The sequence below is a fragment of the Andrena cerasifolii genome, chromosome 13 (genome assembly GCF_050908995.1).
Source record: "Andrena cerasifolii isolate SP2316 chromosome 13, iyAndCera1_principal, whole genome shotgun sequence".
NCBI lineage: Eukaryota > Metazoa > Arthropoda > Insecta > Hymenoptera > Andrenidae > Andrena > Andrena cerasifolii.
In genome coordinates this window covers 8,827,808-8,838,333 of record NC_135130.1, presented here as the reverse complement: position 1 = coordinate 8,838,333, position 10,526 = coordinate 8,827,808, and the positions used below count along the sequence as shown (strand labels likewise).

General features: G+C 39.7%; 2 protein-coding genes across 3 annotated transcripts; one reads left to right on the top strand and one right to left on the bottom strand.

The window, feature by feature from the left end:
* Window positions 1-2,672: 2,672 nt before the first annotated feature.
* On the bottom strand, window positions 2,673-5,629 carry LOC143375651 (uncharacterized). Of its 2 annotated transcripts, none has more exons than XM_076825000.1 (2): window positions 4,817-5,629; window positions 2,673-4,656 (listed from the first exon to the last, which is right to left on the bottom strand). In XM_076825000.1, the coding sequence occupies exons 1-2, from the start codon at window positions 5,235-5,237 to the stop codon at window positions 3,725-3,727; spliced, it is 1,353 nt and encodes a 450-aa protein (XP_076681115.1). In that variant the 5' UTR covers window positions 5,238-5,629; the 3' UTR covers window positions 2,673-3,724. The 2 variants fall into 2 exon arrangements, with proteins under 2 accessions (XP_076681115.1, XP_076681116.1); XM_076825001.1 differs by having other exon boundaries at window positions 2,673-4,635; window positions 4,817-5,628.
* Window positions 5,630-8,199: 2,570 nt separating this feature from the next.
* Window positions 8,200-10,316, top strand: LOC143375908 (coiled-coil domain-containing protein 174). The gene is made up of 2 exons (XM_076825535.1): window positions 8,200-8,541; window positions 8,620-10,316. Exon 2 carries the CDS (start codon window positions 8,676-8,678, stop codon window positions 10,251-10,253), a length of 1,578 nt encoding a protein of 525 aa, XP_076681650.1. The 5' UTR covers window positions 8,200-8,541; window positions 8,620-8,675; the 3' UTR covers window positions 10,254-10,316.
* Window positions 10,317-10,526: the final 210 nt, after the last annotated feature.

Here is a 10,526-nt window from a genome sequence, read left to right as displayed (position 1 = left end):
CGAAAACTCAAACAGTGTTCATATTTTCGCAACTAGCGCCTCTGTGGTTAATTTTACCCAGTAGCGCCTCCCGCCGAGTTAACATTATCAACAGGTCTTTCAGTTTGCACACTTGTTTAATAGAAGCAAGAATTCTAGCATTCCATAAGATTCTGTGAGAAATACAGGTGACGGATCTGACCCGGTGGTTAATTTATCAATTTTCCATTGATAAATAGTTAAAAATGATTGCGTTCTGTTGGCAAGCTATGAAACATACTTGTTACTACTACTAGATTATAAATGTTAAAATTAAGAATAATAGAAGTTGAAAACGTTTTTCTTCTATTCGATAATAGAAGAAAAACAAAGCTATTCGAAAATCAACAAAGGGTGCAGCCGCATAAGCATAGTGAAAAGTGCCCCCAAACCAAATTGAACTTGGTGTACGGCAATCTATAAGTTCCTCAAAGAAAACTATTTCTGCCAAGTTTCAATCCGATACCCCTACTACTAGGGTAGTTATACAGGGTGAAAGGTAATTGAATAGACTCTTATGCAAAAAATCAGAGACATTCTACCCCTGTTTTACCGAATTTTAAAAAATTCAAAAAGATTAAAAATGCTAGTTTCAAAGTTAAATTTTCAAATGGGAACATTTATATTTTTACAGTTTCAGCGTCTTTGTATGGTCATTAATGTGTAATTTTTTCAGATTTTTCAAAAGAGTGGAACACAGTTGCAAAAATTAAAAACTAATATTTCTTACCTTCCCGTACGCAAAGTTGTGGCATACTCATACGACGAATATATTTTGTTCATTAAATGGATGTTATATGTTGATTAGGGTGAATTTTTACCTAATTGCGTGGGTAAATGATGTCAGTACATAATTAGTGTCACGTTGACCGTTCTTGGTAGATTCTTCAATTCTCTTCCTGCAAATAATATGATGTGGTGGGGTTTTTATTGTGTCAAGCGTAATTGAAAGTAGGCCAGACCATACAAATACGTTGAAACGGTGAAAATATAAATGTTCTGATTTGAAAATTTGACTTTGAAATCGGCATTTTTAATCTTTTCGAATTTTTTAAAATTCAGTTTTGCCACTGAAAATTCTGAAAAAATTCACAGACACGTATATCAGTGGGTAGAATGTCTCTGATTTTTTGCATAAGTTTCTACTCAATAGTACAAAAGTAATGGAGCTTAAACTGTAAATTACATGTCACCCTGTATAACTACCTTAGTAGTAGGGGTATCGGGTTTAAACTTGGCATAAATAGTTTTCTTTGAGGAACCTATCGATTACCGTACACCAAGTTTAATTTGGTTTCGAGGCATTTTTCACTATGCTTATCCGGCTGCACCCTTTAGCGTCCCGATAAAGAATGCTAGTAAGATATGTACATGGAAGGAATCAACGAATGGAAGGTTAGGTGATCCTACTTGAACTAATAAATCACGTTTCATCTATACTAATTGAAACTGGATTGAAATTAACAATACAATTCGAAAATAACATTGAAATTATAATACTTGCATTACATGGGAACAAAGGGCTCAGCAGGCATTGCAATGGAATCGAATTTCCTTCCAGCGGAACCCGCGGTTGGAAACTAGAAACCTTGGTCATTCCAGTCGTCGATCATCGTCAATAATGTAAATGATGGCAAACACTCTGTGCCCTGTGACTGATTCTATGATTCAATTTTTAGGATACGCAAATTATATAAAATGAAGAAATCACACATGCACAACAATGCACGCGATGTCTAATGACTGCAACACATACATACTTATTTGAACGATCAAACGAGCTTGCCTCAAGTGAAGTTCGATCGCAACGTTGAGACTGATGTCCCAATTACTGTGCTTTAACGCCGACTTGGTCGCGAAGGAATTAATTACTGACTTCTCTTATTTTAATTTTGCTTGGTGAAAATTTATATTGGTGTTTTGAACTTTTCTCTTTATTAACGCATTTTTCGGGTTGAAAATGTTAATTATTCATATTTCTTTAATTGAAATAAAAATACATGTTTTTGTCCCAATTACAATGCCCTGAAAAATGCGTTGTCCCTATTCCCGTGCCCCCAATTACCGTGCCCTCTTTTGAATAGCGTTCCCGCGGTTAGGTTATGTCTTTGAACTTTGAACTGTTCAAAACATTTTTTTGCTCTACTAGAGGCGTTTTTATGTAATTTTAATATGACCTTTTCATTACAAAAGCAAAATATGCAAATATAAATTTCTGTTCACCCGTTCTGAGAAATGAAAGTAAGGTTAGGTTTAGTAGTTACAGAGGGAGCCAGTTGCACCGAGGGGCACGATAATAGGGACAAGCGTTAATTTTTTCATAAAATTTGAACCTTTTATGACGTAATAAACACTTTACACAAGTGCAAATCATGATAATTATCAATTTATTCACTTTTGTAAAGTACGTGTACCTTACCGTTTCCGGTAAGGGTTTAGGTAAATCCATCGAAATCTGGCTTGGCACGGTAATAAGGACAGGGCACGGTAATCGGGACATCTACCCTGGATACTGAATTCAAATCTCTCGACGTTGGGATGACGATCCACCATTTTTTTTAAAGCACCGCGTAAGGGTGCATTCACAAGTTTTTTTTATCTTCAACGAAAGATTGCTAGGGGGTTGGTACACAAAGGTGTAATGAATTTTCAAGTTTTAAATTAAGGATGTACTAATTTTATTGTACAATCGTTGTCTTAAGAATACAAAGTTAGGAATAAAAAGAAAATGGCATTCAAATGGCCCCGCGAAATCGAACGTTGACGTATTGCGGCGGCTTTTAAATTTCAAATAATAATGCGCTTTACAACCTTATTTGTTTTTTTTTACTATGTGATTCGTGCACAGTCGAAGAATAAGATCGATGGGTTGTATAAATGGATTTCCTTCGCTGCGCGGACTGAATGTAATTGAGGTTACAATTTCAGGCGCGAGATTTGAAACTACGTCCATTTAAAGGTGAATTACAAAAGGTGAATTACATATCAAGATGGAGCATTATATGGCACACAAAAAAATAATATGGCTCCGTGGAAGAGTCAGAAAAAAAGGAACAGTATTTCTTACCAATGCGAATGTAAATGTTTATTGGAATTAGAAATATTCCAATGTAAAATGGGATCACTCATTTTTTTGCTCACCATTCTTAGATGTTCTACGATTTACAACTGGAAGTACCCCCCGACTGATAATTATATTACCGTATAAACGTAACTAAAACACTATGCTACTAATTTTGGAATGTTAGTGTACAACAGTTTAATATAACGTAGCATAAAAAGTACACTTCTCTCGGCGGCACTTTTTACCGATCTCGCTTCGCAAAGAAAATTCTAAATTTTGCAGGCTTTTCATTACACCTATGGCGTTCTAGAATTAAAAATTATCCAAACTTGTTGAACACCGCGGGGATAATGAGTTCCGAAATCCAAGGCAACTGTCTGCTCCAAAAACAAGTGTTTAACGACCACCGTATGTAACGCGCAACCTCTTCCTAATTACAGAGTCACCCGGTAACAAGTGGATCACAAAATGTTATATTATGGAAAGTACAAAGAACAATTGCTGGAGCAACGCGCGGAGCGGAATTCTCTCGGAGCATTTCCAGGAACACTCGCAAATATCTTTTGTCTTTACGAAATATATTAAAATATTAATGATATATTATTTCAAGAAACATGACAAGTAAAAACAGAACATTCACCGTTAATTCTCTCCCTCTTGTATGGTTATTACATCATCCACCTCGCTCTTGACCGTGACCGACTCATCTGTTTTCGTGTGCTTCACAGAATCCTCTTCGTCCTTTTCCTCCTCCTCCTCTTCCTCCTCCTCCGACTTTTGTACGTTGTTATTACTGACTAACGTTTCTGGCAAAGTGTTCTCATCGGCGTCTACACCCTCGGGACTTTTCTCCCCGTTTTCATCCTTCACCACCGTCGCAACTGCTGCTTTCTTTCCTCGTCCCTTCTTCGCGGGCGCGCTATCCTTACTCGTTTTCTTCGGCGCCTCTTTAACAACCTTCGCTGCCTCAGCATCATCCTCGTTGCCACTGTCGTTGCGACTCGCAGCCTTGCCTCGAGTCTTAACTGCTCTCTTCTGTGAGACGGCTGCCTTCTTCACAGCCCTGCCTTTTTTAGGCATTACTGATTCTGCTTCCTCGGACTCGTTCTCCACAGACTCTTGGTTCTCATTGTCGCTGGTGTGTACTCCCTCCGAAGCCGACGATTCTTCTTTACCCTCCTCCTCGTCTTTCGCTGCTTCTTCGGAATTAGCTTCGTTCTTGCGACTTCTCGTATTCTTCCCAGCTCCCTTCGCAGGCTTACTCTCGCTCGCCTTTTTGCTCGCTTTCACAGCCACAGCCAACTCCTCTGCCTCGTCGTCTTCCATCTCCTCGTCGACGGCGGCTTTAGCTTTATTATTAGCGACTTTACCTTTTGCATTGCCAGCCGCTTCAGCTTTCTTTCTTGTTGGCATTGCTCTGGACTTGGTCTCCTTCGGCGCCGCGGCTTCGGCATTCGCCTGCTTCCTTTTCCTTGAAGACGGAGCTTCTACGCTCGCGACGCTCTCTGTGACTGCTCCCTTCTTGGCTCTGCCTCCTTTTGCTTTCCCCTTGGCTGAAATCAACACGCAAATTACTCACTCTCGCGATAACAGTCTCCCCAAGTTCTAAAAAAAAATTAATATTCAACAAAAAAATCCGCGAAAATATAACGGCTCCGCTGGCGAAGCTCTGTTAATGTAAACCCAAAAGAATTCCCAGCAGAAAAGTTCGAGAGGAAGCCTCGAAAGACGTACTTTCCTCGTCCGCCTCCATTCCCGCCTTTTTCGCCGCAGCTTTGGTGCGTGTCATCTTCGGCTCCGATTCCTCGGCGATCCTCGCCGAATCCACGTCCGGCGGGCTGGACTCTGCTTTGTCCTCGGCTTCTTTATTTCTCCTCGTCGACGTCGGCTTCGCTTTCACAGCGGCCGCCGCGTTCCTCGGCGTCGTCTTCGCCTTTGTTTTTGCAGCCTTAATCACCGCCGCGTCGCCGGCCTCCGGCTGCTCGATCTTCGACGCGGTCTTCGCGGCTCGAGGCAGCCGCGCCTGCTTCTCCTCGTCGTTCTTCGCCGACCTTGTCACGTTTTTCTTCCTCTTCAGGGGAGACGCGTCGCCCGCCTCCGCGGCTCTGTCCACCACCTCCGTGTCGGGGTGCTTGGCGGCTTTGCGGGGTGCCATCGCCTATCCCAACTGTAATTCGCAAATCCGTTTGATCCGTCTAACAACGCAATTCGCAATCGCACGCCTCGGCCGTGATATCTGCACTGGTGGAACAACAACGACGGAGAACCAGCCACGCACTCGCTACCCAGTGAACTAACCGGTGTCACACAACGTGTTCAGCTGGTGTCCGCCAAGTTCTATACATGACTAACATAGTAGCAGATCGGCAGCCTTCAGGTTTCGGGGGATAGGACTGATAATCGACAATCAATTTTACGATTCACAAATGCCGCCGTTTATTAACGGATCGAAATAATAGAATAGTTTGTCGTTGCGAACTTCTTTCCGCGAGTTTCGCAAGTTTCAACGCAAAGCGAAGCGAACTTTGCGCGCAATTTCTTCATATCCTGTTCACTTAAGAATCGAGCCTAAGGCACCCTTCGTAAACGTTTCCCGCCTCGAGGCTAGCGGCCACGCAAAGTTGAATCGGCTGTGTTTCTCGCTGAGGCGCTTGTTTTAAGGAAATATTGGTAGCGTGGTGTAGCTTTGGGATTTGGGTATTTGATAAGATGGTTTTAAACCGTGTTTGAGTGACGATTACAGAATAGATTACGGATTTCTGGAGTTATGAGTCGTCGGTAATTTGTACTACGTCTCTTTCGCGGCAGTTTTGCAGGCGTCACTTAGGGATTGGGCCTAAGGGTGTAGATTTACAACCCTGGTGATTAATTTCGGTTTTTAGAAAGCCTTTTGTTTAAATTGTTGTCGGAATTGGTTGTATGTGCTTTTTAATTATTCCGGCAATATTTCTATGAGATATCTGCAGAATTGCTTTGGTATAGCAAATATTTGGCGCGCAAACCATGCAGCATTGCAGAGGAGAAACCGGATGTGAATTTATTAATTTGTTCGATAATAAGTTATTTATATATTTTGTTCGATTTTAAGGTGTGATCTAATGAAATTCATTGATGTAGTGTATTTATATTTAGTAAAATAATGAAATATTATTTGCTGAACTTAATAGCAGTAAGCTTGTAGCTACTGGAAGGTTTTTAAAGAATCCATTTATTGGGAAATATGTGTAATTCATTGATCAGTACTGGGGATAAAAATACCAATATTGGTGTAATTATATAATTGAAGCTTTCAAAACTTTACTATTAATCTACCTTAATGTATAAAGCAGAAAGATGTCTGTGTGTTGTCTGTCGCCGAAAAACATTCGAAGGGTAAACTCTGGGGTCACAAAACGTGTCCCAGCTCATTATGCCTAGCCAATCCAGACGAATGTGACTATTTTCACAAAAAAATAAATAAAAATGATTTTTTGTATAAAATCAGAATCTAAATTTCGGGCGAAGTCGAGTAGTAAAGCTAGTAATTACGTAATTGATGCTTTCAAAACTTTACTATTGATCTGAATGTCTTTCCCTTTAAAACCTTTACTATTAATCCGAGTTCCTTTCAAAAGGAACGAATTGTGATGATACCTCAACTCTTCATACAAGATATAATAGGTTAAATGCTTCAACACCTTGACATGTTAGATTAAAACAATATTTAACACTAGTACCCAAGAGTTACATGAATTCTCTTTGCTAGCTATCTCCTTTAACCTCTTTTTTACATATGAGGTTTCAAGTAGGAAAGAGGTATAGGTATTGAAATAAAGTCTAGACGAATAATAACATTGTATTATCATATAGCTGCATTCTAATGAAATAATTCAAACGAAATACAGTGGGATATGTAATAAATATATACTTTATATCTTTTGGAATTTTCTTATTGCTGAATCCAGACTAAAATGCAGCAGATGACAGGATTTGTTGCGTTCGACGTGAAAATTCCTTACCTGGAGAAATAGAAGATAAAACGATTAATAATCTGGCAATTCAGTACACAGTATGTAGGACAAAAGAGATTAAAACCACAGACGAGGTATACGATTCACATATCTTTCATATTTTTCACACTTTTCACAGGCTTCACTTTCCCAACACTTCAAACACATTATATAACCACTTTTCCAACAATACAATGCAATATTGCAAACAATTTGTTCGTTTTCAATGATTTATGCAGTTTACCGACGCAGGACCAGCATCTACCATCTAGTGATGGCACTAAGCACTAAACTGCCCCTGAATGATATGCAACCAGCACGGCACAGGCCCCAGTTTTAACGTTTTAAACTAATTTAAACTGTTCTGTTCTACTCTACGAACGTACGTTTCACTTGTAACAAGAAGAAAAATATTTGTAGTAACCTGACTTATCTATTATAGAAAATATAACAAATATTACAACGAATTCCACTTGCGTCTAAATCGGCCTTGATTTTCTCGAAAATTAAGCGCGATATCAAAAAACGTTACTCTTTCTTTTCTACTTATAACAAGTAAATAAGTCGAGAAAAAGGAATACATTTTTTTGATATTGCACTTCATTTTCGAGGAAATCGACTTTGAAATTCGTGACGATGCGTCCAGTCGCGTACAGGAAAATTTATCCTAATGAAAATCACGTGCGATTTAGGCATAAGTGGAATTCGCCCAACATAATTTCATGTAAACTGTATAAACAATTACATTATGTTCCTAATTTAACCTCTATTTCACGTAGAATACATTTAAACCCTGCCCAATTCTACTACCATATCACTAAATACACGGAAAACGCGAATAAAAAATACAGCAGGTAAAAAGAATTAGGTTAGGTAAATTATTTAAATGATGTCATTTATTTTAAGGCTAAACGAACTTATCAAGAGGTATATACATATATACAAATCGTGTACACGCGCGTTATTAGTTCAAGTTACGAAAGGAAAAAAAAATATTTTGAATTATATAAAATGTGTCCTCCCGAAAAATAAGTCTGATTCTCAACGAAAAGTTACTAGCAGGAATGCAGGAAGTCCCTAGTTTTTCCAGCGATTAAATACATGAAAACAGTGGCCTTAGAAACGTGCAATTTGATCCATAGATAAATAAACCCTGCACCGTTTGTCTAATCATTAAGAATGTAAAATTAAGGTTGGATTGATGTTTATCATTCGTAGCGATATAACTTAAATTAATTCTTAAGATATTTATACTAAAAGTGACCTGCGAAGTCCGAGAATGTTCCAAGTCAATATCGCTTTGTTGGGCAGCGTGAAACGCTCCGAACTGTCGTTTCTGCAATGCACGTAAACAGAAGTTGTAGTACTTGTATATCGAACCTGTGACAAATACTATGACCATTTAAAGGTATTATTTCGATCTACACCGCAAATCGTATGAAATATTTTTATTCAGATACATCTCTCAAGGTAGATATTAAAATATTAACTTAAAGCTACCGTTTTAATAAAACTACTAATCCTAACAACATTCGATTCATTCTATAGGGAGCACAGTTGCAGTGAAATTAAATATAGCAATTGGAGGAAAGTACTGCTCGAAGATGAATACTACCAAAAAGATCAACGTGAACTTTTCATCTCTGGTGGGCTTGAAAGCAGAGCTTTTGAGGAAGCAGACGGAAGTGAACGATGCGAAATTGAGGTCAGAAACTGTTCACAATTTTCCGAAAGCGAAGGTGAAGAAGAAGCCGAAAAAGGCTAAGAAAGAGAACGAGGACGAGAAGTCGCAGAAGACGGAATACATCGAAGACGTTAACACTCATAAGAAGTCTAAGCTGATGTTGGAAGCGAAAGCTAGACTGTACAACAAGTTAAAGAGATCGAAGCACAATAACGAAAACTTTCTGGTCGACTTCACAAACAAGTCTGACGAATCGGAGGAAGAATCCTCGCAGAAAGACGAGGAGGACGAGAATGACGAGTCCTTCCTTAATGATGACGACTGGGTGGAGTATGAAGACTGCTTCGGCCGTACGAGGAAATGTTTACGCGAAGATTTGCTGCTGATGCAGGAGAAGGATAATTTGATAAAGCAGCAGATCGTCACTAAGAAAGGCGTCGATCCGAAAACCAACGAGAGCGTCGAGCAAACCTCGGCGGTGGAGGAGAAGGAGCCCGAGATAGAAATAATGAGAAGGAAATGGGAGGAGCAGACGCAGAAGTTGGCGGACAAAGCGAACATACATTATCAGGACGTATTGTTCGACGAAGCCAGAGCGCACGGTGTCGGTTACTTCGCGTTCTCGCAAGACGAGGAGCAGAGAGCTAAGCAGCAGGAGAACTTATCTACCTTGAGGAAAGAGACCGAACGAAAGCAGAAGGAGATCAAGGAGCTGAAAGAACTGCGAGAGAAAATGGAGCAAAATAGATTGAAGGCGGCTAGGATCAGGCAACGAATTAGAGCAGGATTGCCGGTAGAACCGCTGGAAGAGCTCGAGCAAAAGGACGATAATAAACCGGACGCGGATGCGTCGGAGGTAGCCAACGAACCCGCTGCGGAAGAGACGGCGAATGAGATTAAAGAAGAAGAACAGATTACGGAGGAAGACAGAGCGATAGAGAAAGAGAATAAAATAAAGGCCTTAGGGGCGCTTCTAGGCAAAAGGAATTATTGGTACGAAATGTCGCAGGAAGAATGGGTGCATAAATGTAGGAAAGTCAGACTCGACGAATTCGCACCGGTGTATAACAATTTTAAGAGCGCTGGCTATTTAGCTTCCGAAGATAACGATGAACCTTCGATTAATCAAAACGACGAGACGCTCGAAAGTAAAACTCAAAACGAAGCGCAAAATGCGAATGAAGTGAATATCGACTCTTACGATATACCACTTCCTCCTTCGTCCCCGCCAAATGTAAATGAAATAGACTCTTACGATATTCCACTTCCTCCTACGTTCCCAGAAAAGGACTCCAACGTCGAAGATAAGAGCGATTCGACTGCGGAAAGCGATAGTCAGAATAATCTGCCTGAAACGATTTATGAATTTAATACTGTGGACAGTACATCCAGCGATGCCGCGCAGAGTCAGAAGTCCAACAGAAACATTGACGAAGCTAGTATAGCGGCTGGGTTGAGATACTTGAGGCAGAAGTTTGAAGAGAGCCAGCACACTTGAGGCGCCGCGTGGAACGATTGTATTTTCTGTATATATCTGTAAATATAATTTCTGAAGCCTGTATTTTTAAGAATAATTTTACCCTCGTGTTAAGACAAATAATGATACCAAGAAATGCGTTTTTTAGAGGGAACCAAAGTACAAAAGATTGAGGTATTTTATGCTGAGCGTCGCGAGATCTTTATGTGTACATATGTACAGTATAAAATGTTGCGGGAACTTGTTATAAATTTGTATGTAATAAATTACTACATATGTAGAAGATATTTGTAC